The following is a 16,259-nucleotide window of genomic DNA, read 5'->3' on the forward strand; positions in this document are numbered from 1 at the left end:
TTCACAAAACAATCAAACAAAAGGTAAGTAATGCAGAACAGAATAGAGAGCCACAAAAATAAACAGATGGATCCTTCCCTTCCCTTCCCTGTCCTTTTCCTGTAAATGGTTTACAAGGAGATATATATATATATATATATATATATTTAAAAAAGACAAAAAAAGGGGGGGGGGGGGGGGGGGGGGGGGGGGGGGAAAAACCCACAAAAGGGTTTTGAATATAAATAAATTTAAAGGGAGAAATTTAAAAAAAACCAAAAGGCTGTGGGGGAGGAGATAAAAGAAAAAGTGTGTCGACAAACACATCTCCAGGGTGTTTAGGGGGGAAAACACAACCCGGTCTGACCAGACGGATAGGAGTTAGCACTCAGAGATCACGGAAGATGTGTTTTTAAATACAAAAACAGAGAAGCAAAAATCAAAAAAGCAAAAGAGAAGATAAAAGAACAAAGATAGGAAAAAATTGCAAGCTTTAACACAGGTTCAGTAAAGCCTTGGAAAAGCTTCAGAAGAAACCTTGAGCCGCTGCTTCCCGTTGATTGAACAAACAATATAACAGGGGAGAAAATGAGAGCAAAATGAATGAGGGGAGCGGAAGGGGGTGAGACAGCTGTATACAGATAAACCCAAGATCCAGCGGCGTCCTCTTTTTCGTTGCTCTGCTGCTTTCCTTCGTCCCTTTGCCCAGGAATGAATGATGGATATCTGAAGATGAATTGAGGTTTGGCGAGACGGAAGACGAAATAGGGAAAGTCAATCACGTGATGGTGGATCATTGTTGTTCCGGTGATTTGCTGGATGCATTATAACACTGGCCGTCTTTTCATTGTAACCCGGACACAAGCAAGCAAGGCTAAACCACTCAACCAAAACGACCTTAAAAAGGGGCATACAGTTGAACATGGTTAATTTTTCAGGCTGGAATAACCTTCAGTGTGGTTTTGACCATAAACCATATCAACCCACTCATTAAAACTACATATGCTAAGTCATGTCTCATACATATCTCACACATCTTCAAATGTATTGAATACAGTGATTTTATCTTGTTTCTCAAAGCTCTACCTTTTAATTAATCTGGATTCTAATTAATTCTAGCTTATAACTACTTTTCAGATGTTGAAGAGCTCTGAATGTTGAAGTAAAAGAACACATTAACTAGTTAGTTAAATATGAGTTGATTAATAATATACAGTGAAAGTGTGTAAAAGATGTTTAATATATATAAATTTTAATGAGAGAGAAGAGCTGAGTAAGGTTTATTTTTCAAACTTATTTTTTATATTCAATTGTACTAGATCTGCTCAAGAAAAACTGATACTGTGTAACAAGCATGCTACCGATTACGCCATTGCGGATTGTACTGTTTGTACCGTCTGCACTATCTGCAACGGGCGTACGAACGGACTAAGCGCTATCCTAATACAGATTACAAATTGATTAAGGAAAGAAAGAGAAAGAGATCCAAAGAAAAGGTTGTACAAAGGAGGTTCTTATAGAAAGGGAATCGGATTGGAAGAATATCAGAGCTTGCGCTGTGGTGGGGCGTGGAGCGGAAGAATGTTAAGGATTACACAGAGGAATTGTTAGGGATTACACAATCGCGGGGCGGAATCGCGAGAAGGGGAGCATTTTGCGGGCGCGCGTGAGCATGTGAGAAGGCGAACGGGCGGTAGAGGGGGTTGGTTGTGTAAGTTAATCACTGACAGGTGCTAACAGGTCACATACTGCTTCGATTTAAGACTGAATTCTTAAGTTAGTTACAGTTGAATATAGTTTATACTTCAATATTTAGAGCTCTTCAATATTTAAAAAGTAGTTATGAGTTAGAATCCAGGTTAGCTAAGAAATAGAGCTCTGAGAAATATAATAAAATCACTGTATTCAATACATTTGAAGATGTGTGAGATATGTATGAGACATGACTAGCATATGTACTCCGTAGTTTTAACTACATAGCTAAACCCGCCGCCGATTAGGGCACGTCCTTGGACCCTGAGAGAGGCCTGTGGTGCAGGTGTGGCTGGGCGCCTTGGTGTTTCCTCTACGTAAAGTGGGGCCCCAGATGGTGGGCAGGAATTAGTGCAAATTCGATTCTTCCCGATACAGCTACGAGTCCCCTCAACCTCGAATGCAACGAGGAAAAAAAAAAAAAAAAAAAAAAAAAAGGAAAAGAAAAGAAAAAGAAATCACTCGGTTGATCAATTTCTTTTCCGTTGAACCTTGGAAAAGAAGAATAAATATTAATTACCGTTTTTGACCAAAATACACTAAATAGGATAACGAGAGCGGGAGAGAAAGAGAGCATAGATATTGGTATTCACTTTTATTTTAGATAGTTACTATTAAGACGGGTTCTTTTTTTCCCACTCCCTTGTATATTATTAACAGAGGTGGGCATTGTAATCATGGGCGCGGGCAGATACTAGGGACAAGAAGAGGAAGAACGGGGACAAGTTAAAATTAAAAGAGACAGATGTGTTTTGTTTTTGTTTTCCCGATGTCTCTAATTCACTCCAATTTTTATTTCTTATTTCAAAGGAGGCAAGTAAGTACGGGAAGTCCTCCTTTGGGATTCGTTTCGTTATGATGCTGTTGGTTCTCTTTTGTTATTAGAGGACGCTTCTTTCCCTACTGCTCGCTGTTGATTGCTATTTGCCGGCGTCGACCTTGGCGATGTAAGCTGCACACAACAAAAGGAGCATATTAGCATGGGTATTTCCTGGAACACAAGGCACTACCACTAGAACACTGCCCAGCAAAGATGAAAGACAGGGAAGGGATAGGCGTGAAGGAAGCAGGGGGGAAAAGACGTGATCTTACCGATGAGGTCGACGACGCGACGGGAGTAGCCCCACTCGTTATCATACCAGGAGATGAGCTTAATGAAGTGATCGTTAAGGGCAATGCCAGCGGAGGCATCGAAAATGGAGGAGCGGGAGTCGCCGTTTAAGTCAGAGGAGACGAGAGCGTCTTCGGAGTAGCCGAGGATGCCTGTAGAGCAAAAAGTATACAATATTTGATCAGTTTGTGTTTTGTTCAAGTTTTATGTTATTTATTTGATTGATGGGGGAGAATGATATATATATATATATATATATATATATATTGACGTACCTTTGAGCTCGCCCTCAGAGGCTTTCTTGATGGTCTGCTTGATCTGATCGTAGGTGACTGGTTTCTCGGTTTTGCAAGTCAAGTCAACGACGGAGACGTTGGCGGTGGGCACACGCATGGACATGCCGGTGAGCTTGCCGTTGAGGGATGGGATGACCTTGCCGACGGCCTTGGCGGCGCCTGTGCTGCTGGGGATGATGTTCTGAGCAGCGGTGCGGCCACCACGCCAGTCCTTGGAAGACGGCCCGTCGACGGTCTTCTGGGTGGCGGTGTAGGAGTGGATGGTCGTCATGAGGCCCTCGGTCAGGCCGAAGTTGTCGTTGATGACCTTTGCAAGCGGGGCGAGGCAGTTGGTGGTGCAGGAGGCGTTGGAAAGGACGTTGACGCTCGGGTCGTATGTTTTCTCGTTGACGCCCATGACGAACATGGGGGCATCTGCAGAGGGGGCGGAGATGATGACCTTCTTTGCACCGCCTTTCAAGTGGGCGCTGGCCTTCTCGGTGGTGGTGAAGACGCCGGTGGACTCAACGACGTATTCCACGCCGTGCTTGCCCCAGGGGATGCTCGCGGGGTCTCTCTCTTGGTAGAACGTGACAGCCTTGCCATTGACGGTCAAGCCGTTGCTGTTGACATCGATGGTGCCCTTGAACTGGCCATGCGTGGAGTCATATTTGAGCATGTAGGCCTGTTGGTCGCGGGCGTATTTGGTAAAATGGTCAGCAATGTGTTCCGTTCAAGTTTTGCCCATTGCACCTTTCAAGCATTATAAAACCATCGAATGAAACGATTCTTTCTTTTATTTAGGTCAGACATACAGCATAGTGGGTCTCAATGAAGGGATCGTTGACCGCAACGACGTTAACCTCGCCGTGCTCGATACTGGGAAGGGTTGTCAGTACGCCAAATGCAAGCAGATACCATCCATAATGAGAATGGATTGGCAGGAAACTCACGCATTCCGGAAGACCTGGTATAGGGAATGTGATTAGCAATCAGAGATACAAGCGAAAAATGGAGAGGAGGGAGACTTACAATACGCCCAATACGACCGAAGCCGTTGATTCCGACCTGGAGACGCAGTTGTTAACATGTATCTTACCCAGATACGTAGATAAAAACACATCGGGATATGTATGGAGAGAGAGAGAGAGATCTATATATATACCTTGACGACCATGTTTGCTGGATATGGATGGATGGATGGATGGATGGATGGAGGTGAGTTGACAGAAGCAAAAGCACTATGGCGGGGTAGGACTGGTTGGTTTCTCTGAGAGGAGAGGAAGAGAATAAAATTGTTGGGGGAGAAACCGGATCTGGCGGGGTAGCTCGGGATGTGGAAGGAAAGTTCCGGGATCAGGCAGAGCGGGAGCAGAGGCAAGGGACACACCTAGAGCTATATATGTATGTATGTAAATAGATAATGCGCTGGAGAGACAGAACAGGAGATTGACAGAAGAATATACAGAATCCTATCTTGGATGAGAGAGGAAGATAGACCAAACGAAGAATTGGCCTCAACAGGCGGGGCGGCGGGCCACATAAATACTAGTATTCAAATAATCGTCATGCTTGGATGCGGCGGGTTTTGACGCAATGATTACAAAAAGCCCTCGAGGCTAGGCTGTAGAACGCAAAAAGCAAAAAAAGGAGGAAAAGAAAAAGAACAAATGAAATAGATCCATTCCCGAACTATCCAACAGGACTCCAACAACCCCAATTATCGTTCACTGAGCTCAACCTTGCATCCTCTCGCACCAAATTGCTCCTGGCTGCCTCGCCGGCTTGTTCCGTACCCGGCAATTTCGGTAATTCCTAATTCCTGGTTGTTTGATTGATCTTGTTATCCAGTAGTTGTATTCTTTATGTTTCTTTTTTGGGTCTTTTTTTTTTTTTTTTTTTTTTTTTTTTTTTTTTTTTTTTTTTCTTTCCCAACTACGGAGTACCCCTCCACCCCATCTGGTCAATGACATATCCACCCCGGCCGCAGCCACAAAAGATTAGGGAAACCCCTTGAACTTGCCCTATCCCTTCCAATATCGCCCAATGGAACAAAACAGACCATTCAACTATCCAGTCTGACAAATGCTACTCACGCCGCCCCCTTTCCCATTAAATTGCTATTACTAATCTCCATCGTCATCTGCGCTCCGCTGCGGATTTTTCTTCTTCTTCTTCGTCTTCTTCTTTCTTCTTCCTTGTCGTCGCAATCTGGAATGCTCCGTCTGCAAGAACTGCATCGGTTAGCTTAGCCCTAGCCCTAGCCCTAGCCGTAGCACAAAGCTGGAGACCCACGTCCACTAGATCAGGTCGGATTTGCTTGCGCCCTCACCCTCCCGTGAGATTCTCGCGTGCTCAAGGGATCTAACTTCCTTTGATGTTTCTTTCCATTTCCACGGCTCTGTAATCCGTATCTGTATTATCCATTATAAATCTGGAAAACCAGCGTGTGGCTTGCGGAATATATCAGATAGGTAGATATCGAAAAGCAAGGAGAACGCCATTCATTGTACTGTACATACAAATGCAATACGTACCATCCGCAGGCGCGGGTTGATTGATAGATGCTCGACACCAAAAAGAGAAAGAGAAAAACAAACGAAAAATGCGTGCAAAAAAAATAAAAAAAAAAAAAAAAAAAAAAAAAAAAAACCTGGGGAGGTGGGGAGGGGAAATATCTATTATAGCAATAATTTTTGTATCCCGCATGTCCTGAGGTTGCCGGGAAAAAGGGGCAAAGAAAGGAAAATAAAGGAAAAGGGGGTAAAAACACGTTCCCGGCACATTTTTTGTAACATCCCCCCCGGGGGTTCTAAAGGATGGGAAGTAAAAAGAAAGACGCAGACGAAGAAGACAAAATGAAGTATTCCACGCATCCGACAGGTTACTACTCCTACTCTTCCTTTGCACCGCCTCTCCACTTCTTCTCCGCAGACTCGACACTGGCGCGATCCTTCTTCACTTCGCCCTGGGCCATCCCAAGCAGGCCCCCCGCCGCCTTCCACGGCCGCTCCAGCTCGCCCTTGTCCGACATGCCGAACACGTGGATTTTGACCAGGTTGCCCTCGAGCGCGGTCTTGAAGGGGATGATCGACTGTATCACTAGCGGGTTGGTGTACTTGAAGTACAGGTGCATCACGCACATCATGCCCACGCCCATCAGCTGGCCCTTGAGGAGAGAGCGGAGTTGCTGCTTGTCGTAGTCCTGGACGGTGGTGATGACGGGCCGCGGCTCTTCACCCGATCCCATCGCAGGGGGCTCGACGTATTTGAGGGTTCTGAGGTCTGTTTTGTTTTTGGTGCTTGTTAGAATGCTGTGGGTTACGGATAGGGGAGGGGAGGAGATCCCAGGATCTAGATATATATATATATATATGTAGGTACATGTATTTATGTATGTGGCATGCGCGGGAAAAGTTTAATAAAAAGTAAAAGAAACGAAATGAAAAAAAGCGACGAACCTTTCTTCTTGATTATTTGGTGTCGTATATACATGTACAGCGCCATGATCAAGACGTTGGAAACGACATACATAGAGCGCACGCCCAAGAGCACAGAAGGGTTGTCGAAGGGGATTTTCTTCGACACCTGCATCATCACAAGGATGATCACCAGGTTAAATCTGTTGGCGGTAGCAATCGTATTAGCCCAAAGGTTCCTCTGCTTTCCCTTGAAGCGCAGGCAGCGACGGGCGTGATAGGCATGGCTGGATAGGATACCGCAGTGCCCGCACTGCAGGATAAGGACGTCATCCAAATCCGGTACCGAATACCCTATCCGACCACTGCCTTTTGCTTCATAAAACTGAAAGAAGATGTGGGGAGCAAGACGAAGGGGTGTATCAAGAATAAGGACCGTAGCTTACACTTGCGGGTTCAACGCCATGATGACGAGTGGAAATGGCGATATTGGTGAGAAGAAGAAATCAAATACAAATGGAGAGATATCAAGCAAGAGCCCAGTTTCCGAGTTTGTGTTGGCTCTTCCTTCGAAGGCTTGGGGCAGAACAAACTCAAGGCGCAAAACCTTGAAGCGACAACTGGCCCCAAGAGCCGATGAGGCGCAATATCACGTGGTTTACTTCCTAGTTTCGTGGGTTTTCTTGGCAAGCCTTTGAGTTTCAATCGCCTCAACCACCGTGATATGATCTCAAAAGCTTCTCATCGGGATCTAGGGCAATGAGCTGAGGAGGAACCGAGGTAGAATGGTCCATCTAATGCCGCCTCTTCAGTGGTTCCAGCGTTGAATTCCTCGACCTGCAAGGTACGTCGGCGATGCTCTCCTGCTCTGCGCTTCAAGTGGAAGGTTCATTTGCTTCGATCACAGCAGCATCAGGTACCTAATTGTGTCCCTAAAATGGCCACAACTAGGTGCCACTCAGTATACATTGATATTAGATTATTTTTGTATGGAGAATTGATAAACCAAATGTCTCGATAATATAACTATTGTCAAATATAAGAGTTCTGGTTAACTAACAAAAGATACTTTCAGGCTGCATATAGACTTCTTTTCAACCTCTCTGTTTCAGAGCACGTCACTCAATAGCAATTGAATCCAAATCAAAGCTAAATACATAAAAGATACTTCCGTATCTCATAAATTAAAAAGTAATATTTTCTCGTTGAAAAAAGACAGAAGGTTGGCATTGCCAGACTTTGGTTACGTTCGGTTTTGGAATTTTTTTCGCCCCATAATTTACATACTAGCAGTTCCTAGTATTTTTATCCTATTGCATCCCCGACAGATCTGTTGCTCAGTTGATAACACACTATTAGCCTATATTCTATATATGGAATTCTTTGCCCGCGACTATTGCTCGTGAAGTTTTACGGCGGCGGGCTCTGCGAAGGCGAGGCTGAAGCTTCGATAAGATCATTGTATGTATCCAGTTTGCCCTGCTTTCTGGAGGAAGTATTGAACTTAAAAAGGAAATTGATTCCTGTTTTTTGGAACTGGCACTCAAGCACGGTGCTGCAATCCTTGCCCCTGACTATCGGCTGCGCCCTGAGCACGAGATCGAGGATGGTCTTGAAGACACTCGTTCATTCTGGAAATGGGTTGAGCAGGATGTGCTTAACGCCATTGCCGAATTTCTCCCGGCCCTTGAGCTGGATTTGAATAGTCTGCTCGTGTGGGGGGATAGCGCTGGAGATACTATGCCGCCCATACAGTACTTCTTGACATGACTTTATTGCGAATCAAAGCTCTTTGTCTGTCTGCAATACCAGGACTCAATATGGGTAGTTTTTGCGTTGTACCAGAGACGCTGGTCAAGGACCCTTCCACGGTGCGGGATATGTAATATGAATCCAGATTTGTTGGTTGAGGAGCACATGGCAGCGCTAGGACCAGGGAAACTCTGCATACGAGCAAAGCCTGGTAGCAGGAAACATCTTTTTGCTGCACTGCTCATGGCTCATCGATTCTGCAATTTCCCTAGGGTCAAGGAGTGGCTTGGCCTGATAGTCAGTTCGGAGATGAGAGGGTGGACAATACCGCTGATTCTGCTCTATCATTCGAAAGACGATCCGCTGGTAGGTATTGGATATTTATTATTTTATTATTTATCTTCTGTCTCCGAGAATACATGTAGAAACGCGCGAAATTCAATTCATTGCTAACAAAAGAAATATGAAGACTCCTGGCAATATACCGAGGAGTGAGCCGCGAAACTCAGGAAGATGAAGCCGGACGTCCCACTGCACTTAGTGTTTCACGCTGGCGCGCATTCATTTGATAAAAACCACTCCATGGCCACGCCGTCGTTGGAAGAGCCGTTGGAATTTCTGCAGAACAACTGGCCTGCTCGATACAGTTAATTTCTGAAATTCCGTCAAATCATAAGTATGCGCTCCTGATATTCCTGATCTAATGTACCCGTGTTGCCTTCGTTTAAAAAATGAGATCTGATACACTTCTTTGCCAGACGTAGGCCATACGCAGTTATAGTGTGATCTAAATGAACATGCGATTAGCACAGAATAGCAGATATTTTGGGCTGACATGACTCACCCCCACAACCCGCAAACGGCACCAGCGGATTTCCTCCATGGCCTTTAAAATCAACGTGTGCGCCATCCGCTACTACACAAGCCTATCTAATTTTTCTGATCAGCCTTGTGATGGGAGTCCACGTCAACGGCAATGCAGGCACCACCTCCAGGCTCACCTTTGATCCTAACAGATCTCCATCTCCATAACCGCTCTTCCATCACCGCTTTATTGCAAAGCCCCAACCAAACCCCCATCTGGAAACAGCATGGGCAAAAGGACATGATGATCAGGTCGACAGAGACGAGTTCATCGCACTGCGAACCTTTTGAACAAGGGCGGACATAGGATTTACCGGGGTGGCGACAGAATTCGTATACTTCCGTGACGTCTTCGCACATGCCTTTTCTCCTTTTCCCTTTCTACTTAATGGGGAGATTTGTAGCGTGTAGGTCTTAACAACTGACTTGGGAGTTGGATGGACTCTATCTGATGAGCCTTTTTTGTTCAAATAGAGCGACCGCCTTGGATTCCAAGTTGTATGTTTATCTTTTAATGAACTTAAGCCGCCGTCAGGAGATGTAATATTTCTGACTGAATATTGCAGGTATCGAAAACAAACTATTTTACAGGTAAAGAGCGGCTTTTTTTCCAATGGTAAGGAAGGCAACAATATTTTCTTTGATATTGCTTTGTTTCCCTACTTTCTACATCATGACAAAGGCGTGGTAGTCTGTTGATAGATGAATATAGGATATAATGGAAGCAAAAAGACCTTTGCCTTCTTCAACATTCTTAGAATTCAGTAAAGATCAGAGACACTCACAATCATCTTTCAGATTCTTGTACTCCGTAGTAAACCTAAGATCTCGTTGCGGAATGGGTTCTTGTTATCTCAGCAAGCTCAGCCGCTTCGCAGGATAATTGCTGTTTTAACACTGATTTAATGATTAGTCACTCTTTTAAACAAGCTAATCTCAAATTGGTAATGAGCTAACCCAAATAATTCTTTGATCCCGTGATGTGCAATTATCCTGCGAAGCGTCTGAGAAAAAACGGTTCCAGTTTGTTAGCAACACGGGAACGATTTGCTCTATACCTTAGGCATGGGTGAGAATACCAAACCAACTCCATCTATTCAGCATCTCTGTACCACCTTGGGACCTAGGAAAATCAATGTTCTCGCGATGGTATCAATTTTTATTTTCATATTCCCATTTCTTAGATATGAAGTATCACCTCAAAGTCAACTCATTTTTTTTAAACACGGGAACAATCTGCTATTTACTTGATTTCAATCAGAAAAAAAGTGATAATTTTCAACAAGATACATTTATATTAAATATTGATTTTTTTAATATAAAAATTATATATTTATATTCTTCTTCTCTATAGCTACAAGCTAAGGTGGTTCACAAATTTCAAATATGTATGATGATTGTGTAATTGAAAGTCAAAGTTGAACAATTTGAAGAATCTATGAAAATCTCAACAATCTCCACAGAAGGATGAACCGTTTCTTCTCAGACCCTCTGGCGAGGATTGCTCTGAGCACATGACTTGTAATTAAAGTAGTTTAGTGTCATGCTGCTGCAACCGGAGCCATAGAGGGTCTGAGCTCGCTGAGATAAGGTTCTTGGTCGTAGTAAACATAGAAATCACGTGGATATATGATGATATAATCAAAGAACTTGCTCCTCGCCTTGGCCTAACAGCTTGAATCCTCCACGATTGTGTGTTGTTAGAAGGCAATAGAACATTCAGCCAGGGCATGGCAATGAACTGTAGTTATGTCGGCTCTAGGTACTGTCCTACCATCACCTGAAGACTGTATCTACTCTGCCGCCATGTCATATCTTTCCCCAACCAGCGATTTAAGGCTCTCAGGACTCTCTACCTGGGATGCGAGCAGGGAATCCTCAGCGCACTATGTCGTGCTACCCAAGGGGATGTCTGGAAACTGACCAGACAGAAAAACAAGGCTCTTCCTGCTATTTCTATTCTGTGAGCTGTATTGGCAGCTCCATTCTGTCCATGTTGCTGTCCCTTCAACAACATATATCTCTGCTTCACTGAAGCTTCTGATATTCGGTGTTCTGGGACCGATGGGCCACGTACCGGATTAGGACTAGCGCACTTTTGTCCTTCAACGCTATTTCCTAACTTTTTCTTAAGCGATCAAAAAGTTCGCTGGTGAGTTTCTGGTCTCCATCATCCATCCATCATCAACAACGCGAACTTTGCCACACTACTACTCCATCCCCTCGTCTACACTCACCCGCCATACGTTCTGTTCATCGCCCAACGCGACATATTTGTTCCTGCGACTCGATACCTGCCTTTTGTTCGACATGCCTGGTGGTAAAGGAAAGTCTATTGGAGGGAAGGGCGGTCCAAAGGATGCGGCGGGGAAAACTCAAAAATCTCACAGTGCAAGGGCTGGCTTACATGTTCGTCTTCCCCACTGGAAGCTGTTTGGATTTTGCTTCACCTCCTGCTCTTTGGCAGTCTCCCGTGCGACCCTGAGCTCTTCTCCGTCCGTTTAGCGGGCCGCTTCCTCAACGCGTCAGGAAGGATAACAAACTGTGATGGAACTCCTGGCTTTCACCACATGTCACCTTGGCGCGTTTTTGGGCTGATGGAGTCTCGACGCACATTTTTCGCCATAATTTTGCGAGATGACACGTTTCATCCACTTTGATTCAGAGTTACACACTACATGTGCTTGGTGCAAATCTGGGCTGACACAGTATCTTAACATTAGTTCCCTTGCGGTCGTGTCAAGCGCTTTTTGAAGAATACCACGCAAAACAAGATGCGCGTTGGTGCTAAAGGTATGAAGTGGCTCGTGATATTCCAACATTGTTGCCTATATGCCAATTTTATCTCTGAGATCCTCGCAGCCTAAAATGCGCGAGGCTGAATCCTGGGCCCTGGCTTAACGAATATACTCTAACTTCGAATCCAACAGCCGCCGTTTACGTCACCGCTGTTCTTGAATATCTTATTGCTGAAGTTCTCGAACTCGCAGGTAACGCCGCCAAGGATCTCAAAGTCAAGCGTATCACACCCCGCCACCTTCAACTCGCGATCCGTGGTGATGAAGAGTTAGATACCCTCATCCGCGCCACAATCGCGTTTGGAGGTGTCTTACCTCGTATCAACCGGGCGCTGCTCCTCAAGGTCGAACAAAAGAAGAAGAACAAGACTACGGAATAAATGCCGAACTAAAAAAAAAAAAAAAAAAAAAAAAAAAAACCCAAAAAGCCGTCGCAAGCCTATCTAACGTGGACATGTTTTGAAACTGACAAATAATGCGCGCCATTCGAATTTGATCGCTTTCTCCTTTGTTATGTTTTGCTGCAACTTGCCTTCTATGTTCTATCCAGTTTTCTTTCCCCAGCACTTGAGCTTGCGGCTCGCGTCGTACGTACGCCGGGTTTGAGCGGAGCGATTGGTACTCAGCCGGGAACTGACGGCGCATACAGCACGTTACCTTCGTCTTGCGAATATATGCCTAGGTATTCATGATACCCTCTGGAGTCTTTGCTTTCGCTATTCCCGTTCCTCCGTGTTCCAATCGGGTTATATGAGCGTCTGCACTTGTTCTGTGTCCATATGGTCTCTTTCTCTTCTCCTAGGTTTATGGATTGCCTTACCGTTGCTATTTTCCTCTTCCTCTTTATTTTTTCCTAGGGCGCTATAATGGGAAAGGTGGCTGGGTTGGCCGGATGAAATATCGTGCAGGGTATGGGACTGGAAATAAAAAACATCCGCCTCACCCGCGACTTACTTTTTTCTTTTTTCTTTTTGTTTTTTTTGTTTTTTTCCCCTTGTGTTCTGTTCTTAATCCTTGTTTTCCCTTATAGTATCTCCTCTATCTTATATTGCCTAATATTTATATTGTGGCGTTTTGCTTTTTGTTTGTCTGTGACATTGTCTACACTCGCTGTATAACTATAAGGGTACCCATTCGGTGGAATATATCCTAGCATAATACAGAAATTGCGGCTTTATTTCAGTACTCTTTTGTATTTGAATAAATCGGATTTTTCCGGTGCATCGTACAGTATATAAGCTTTAATCTGTAGGTTGTACAGGGTCGTATATGTACACGGTAAATTTGGCATCAAGCCAAGATTTGGTGGTGGTTTCTAAAAATCGCCAGAACAAACACCGGGAAAGGACTTGGGTTTCATATCACCGTAGCAAGGGGGTATGTTTCCTTTAAGCCATGACCAATCAGCATGGTTTCATCATAGAAAACGGCCATGTCTATGGTGGGTGATTGAAGCGTTGATGGGAAATATGGACGTTAACTGAAAGGAGAAGAAACGACACATGGGAAGAAGAAGAATAAGGAAAATAATTCCGTGATCGTTTTTAAGTAATACAAAAGACGCGCCTTGATCAAATAGCTACGTTAAATAGGTATGTATGCCATCTGCAACCTCCCCAACGCCCGCAATAATCATAGACGCCCAAGAGAGGACTTGTATTGCCATGCAAATTCCAAGCGCAAAGCAGTGAGAAGATGGCGATGAAGTCGCCAAGTGGGAAGAGGAAGGCGTGCCATATTTAACCCCTTGAACACGCCGTCCGTCATTTGTTTACGCTGCGTAGAGGCTTCCATCTAGTAGCTGGGTTTTAACCCGTTAGGGTTTGGGATTGTTATTTAGTGCACCTTTGGCGGACACCAAATTTAAGGCCCTGCATTGTTGCTACGCAGCCGCGTACTTACCGAAGGCAGCGTGGACGAAGACGCTGTGAGACATCAAGGCATGAAATAAAATTGTGAAACTTAAACTATGCTAATTGGTGAATTCTCCTTTTAACCTAGTGGTAAAAAGCCCAATTTTACAAATGCCACTGTCAACCCCCCCAGCAAGTTTTTCAGCTTCTTCACATCGACGACAATGCTGTTGTTGGAGTTGATGTTGTCCTATACACCGGAGCAGTGACCCGGTTTCCGGAAATGAGATAATAGAAGATCCTTGCTAATGCAATCAACAGAATCCTCGATATGAGATATCATTTCTGACAGGCTGTCAAGCATCTTTGGCCCCTGGGGTCCATGTGTGAGCCCTGCGCTTCCTGGTACGAACTAGCGCCCCGGACACAGTATATAACCCCATGTACTCCGTTGATAGCAACTAATACAACCTTGGAACCACTTTGAATCTCGGTCACCTATCGTTGAACTGTGCTAAAAACTGCTGCCATTGAAAAACTTTCTCTTCTCTTGTGGTACAATCCCCGTCCTGGACGTTAGACGCAGTATCTACAAGTCATAATTATGGGCCAACACTTCCGCCTCGTCGCGCCTCGTCGCGCCTCATCGTCGAGAAATACTTAGCTGGGGGGGGCAAGCTTGGAGAGATTCTCTTCGAAGGATCTGCAGCTGACCTTGTTTCTCTCTTTGCAAGGCCCGTTATACCTGTCGAATTTGAGGCAAAGAACAGCAGTACCACCAGCAAGCCTGAGAAGTCAACAAGTCAGAAACAAGTCATCCCTCAGAAAAGACGTCGCCAGTCAAGCAACCCGATCGATATGGCCTACACCTCAGTTGATCCAACTTCCCAGTGAGATACATAATCTTATTATCGAGCTTTTAGATATTGAGAGTATTTTTCTCTTGGGACTTAGCTGTTGGCATTTCTGAGTAATAGCAAGGCCAGTGATTGCAGAGCACCTTGCAAGCTATCTGGGGCTCTGGGCTGGAACCCCAGTGATATGTGTAGGTGATGAAAGCGACCGGGATGGCAAGTACCCCGATGGATTGCTATCCTCAGAGGATTTGGATGAACTAGCTAAAGGGGTGGAAATGGAGGAATTGGAGGAGGGATTAGCAGAGAGCTATGCTGAGATCCCTGTCAATCTGTATGACTTAGCTAATGCTCGATACACAAGCATCACAGAAGTCACTACAGGATTTCCTCATGGTCTGTTTGTCCTAGCCCTTGATCTCAGGCACAAGTGGGGCAGCCCGGCGGATATAACTCGTGTGGTGAACCCAGAGCCGTCGAGTTTCTATCCATGTAGTGAGGAATGGGTACTCAGAAATTTGACTACGCATGAGTTCGTTCGACCCTCAGCAATTGCACTGGATCAGAGATACATTCGCGGCCCGTTTATTAAGATATTGGGCTATGGGGAGGTCATTCTCTCCAAGATTTGTTGGTCGACGAATGACTTTACATCAGTCGCTGGGGATCCGCTCAACCAAGGACCCTGGGCGGGACATGCACTTGATATTGTCCCTGCCTCTTATCTGGATAATAATAAGAACCCTTAGAAGGACATTTGTGACGAGGGTTCAAGAGAAATCGCAGAAATTTGGCGGAGTGAGTATGGCGAAAACTGGAGGAACGACGTGAAACGGCTTTGCTCACTCAGGTCGCTATCATGAATTCAAAAGGGTTGATAATTTGATAGGTTAAAATCGTAATTTGTATCACATGTTAAATATCAATTCCGATTCCAGAGTTCTTGTTTTCAAGAAGGGCGATAGTGAAGCATTGAGTATTGAGCTGATTCAATATCTATGATAGCTAGTAAATTATTCAACAGAGCTATCACCGGTGACTAACCTCGAGTCTTGCCGGGTGGCTTGTCGATACAAGTGAGCACTAATGAAGTGGGGCGGGTCTTGATGGGCTTCACAACAGCATGAGATTCTGTTTTCTGCTCTTTTTCTTTCGTTCTTTTTCTCCTACAATATTTATATCATCGATAACCTTCAATATTAGAACGCATAGTTCAAATGAGCCATGTACCTTCTACGTTGAAGATATTATTCAGACTTTGTGACTGGTGTTCACTTTTGCAACCTTAACCATTCTCCGCTCTTAAGGTTATTTCTATTCGGGCATTTTCTGTAGTCCCATGCTCCGAGGGTCATTCGCTTTTGCTCAATACAACAAGCATGGTTCTTTTCCAACCATCTAAAATTCTATATCATCGAGAAGCTGGAACTTAAAAAAATATGACAAGGAGAGTGTTCTGAAAACTTGCCAAGTCAATGATACAACAAGATAAGCCTGGAGGTCGTTTTCCGTGGACGGCTGAACAATGGGATCAGGCATGGGACGACATCGAGAGAGGCAATCCTGGGCCTCAACTAATATTTCCCATCATCATCATATCCG

The 16,259-nt window shown here is 44.7% G+C and overlaps 6 protein-coding genes across 6 annotated transcripts; 3 read left to right on the plus strand and 3 right to left on the minus strand.

The window, feature by feature from the left end:
• Positions 1-2,651: 2,651 nt before the first annotated feature.
• HCAG_04910 (glyceraldehyde-3-phosphate dehydrogenase) lies at positions 2,652-4,294 on the minus strand (the record flags this gene model as incomplete). The annotated part of the gene is made up of 7 exons (XM_001539393.1): positions 2,652-2,683; positions 2,824-2,994; positions 3,118-3,802; positions 3,933-3,996; positions 4,071-4,084; positions 4,150-4,185; positions 4,283-4,294. 7 exons carry the CDS (start codon positions 4,292-4,294, stop codon positions 2,652-2,654), a joined length of 1,014 nt encoding a protein of 337 aa, XP_001539443.1.
• Positions 4,295-5,256: 962 nt separating this feature from the next.
• On the minus strand, positions 5,257-6,624 carry HCAG_04911 (predicted protein; the record flags this gene model as incomplete). Its single annotated transcript, XM_001539394.1, has 4 exons — positions 5,257-5,342; positions 5,487-5,551; positions 6,015-6,402; positions 6,579-6,624. 4 exons carry the CDS (start codon positions 6,622-6,624, stop codon positions 5,257-5,259), a joined length of 585 nt encoding a protein of 194 aa, XP_001539444.1.
• Positions 6,625-6,931: 307 nt separating this feature from the next.
• On the plus strand, positions 6,932-7,672 carry HCAG_04912 (predicted protein; the record flags this gene model as incomplete). The annotated part of the gene is made up of 3 exons (XM_001539395.1): positions 6,932-7,209; positions 7,349-7,380; positions 7,623-7,672. 3 exons carry the CDS (start codon positions 6,932-6,934, stop codon positions 7,670-7,672), a joined length of 360 nt encoding a protein of 119 aa, XP_001539445.1.
• Positions 7,673-9,063: 1,391 nt separating this feature from the next.
• On the minus strand, positions 9,064-10,219 carry HCAG_04913 (predicted protein; the record flags this gene model as incomplete). Its single annotated transcript, XM_001539396.1, has 6 exons — positions 9,064-9,075; positions 9,133-9,201; positions 9,437-9,660; positions 9,938-9,972; positions 10,110-10,156; positions 10,211-10,219. The coding sequence occupies 6 exons, from the start codon at positions 10,217-10,219 to the stop codon at positions 9,064-9,066; spliced, it is 396 nt and encodes a 131-aa protein (XP_001539446.1).
• A 1,243-nt stretch (positions 10,220-11,462) lies between these two features.
• On the plus strand, positions 11,463-12,330 carry HCAG_04914 (hypothetical protein; the record flags this gene model as incomplete). The annotated part of the gene is made up of 3 exons (XM_001539397.1): positions 11,463-11,561; positions 11,876-11,945; positions 12,083-12,330. The coding sequence occupies 3 exons, from the start codon at positions 11,463-11,465 to the stop codon at positions 12,328-12,330; spliced, it is 417 nt and encodes a 138-aa protein (XP_001539447.1).
• Positions 12,331-13,614: 1,284 nt separating this feature from the next.
• Positions 13,615-15,406, plus strand: HCAG_04915 (predicted protein; the record flags this gene model as incomplete). The annotated part of the gene is made up of 5 exons (XM_001539398.1): positions 13,615-13,637; positions 13,791-13,877; positions 13,952-14,068; positions 14,538-14,693; positions 14,785-15,406. The coding sequence occupies 5 exons, from the start codon at positions 13,615-13,617 to the stop codon at positions 15,404-15,406; spliced, it is 1,005 nt and encodes a 334-aa protein (XP_001539448.1).
• Between the last annotated feature and the right edge of the window lie 853 nt (positions 15,407-16,259).

The sequence above is a fragment of the Histoplasma capsulatum genome, genomic scaffold (genome assembly GCF_000149585.1).
Source record: "Histoplasma capsulatum NAm1 scaffold_5 genomic scaffold, whole genome shotgun sequence".
Classification (NCBI taxonomy): Eukaryota; Fungi; Ascomycota; class Eurotiomycetes; order Onygenales; family Ajellomycetaceae; genus Histoplasma; species Histoplasma mississippiense.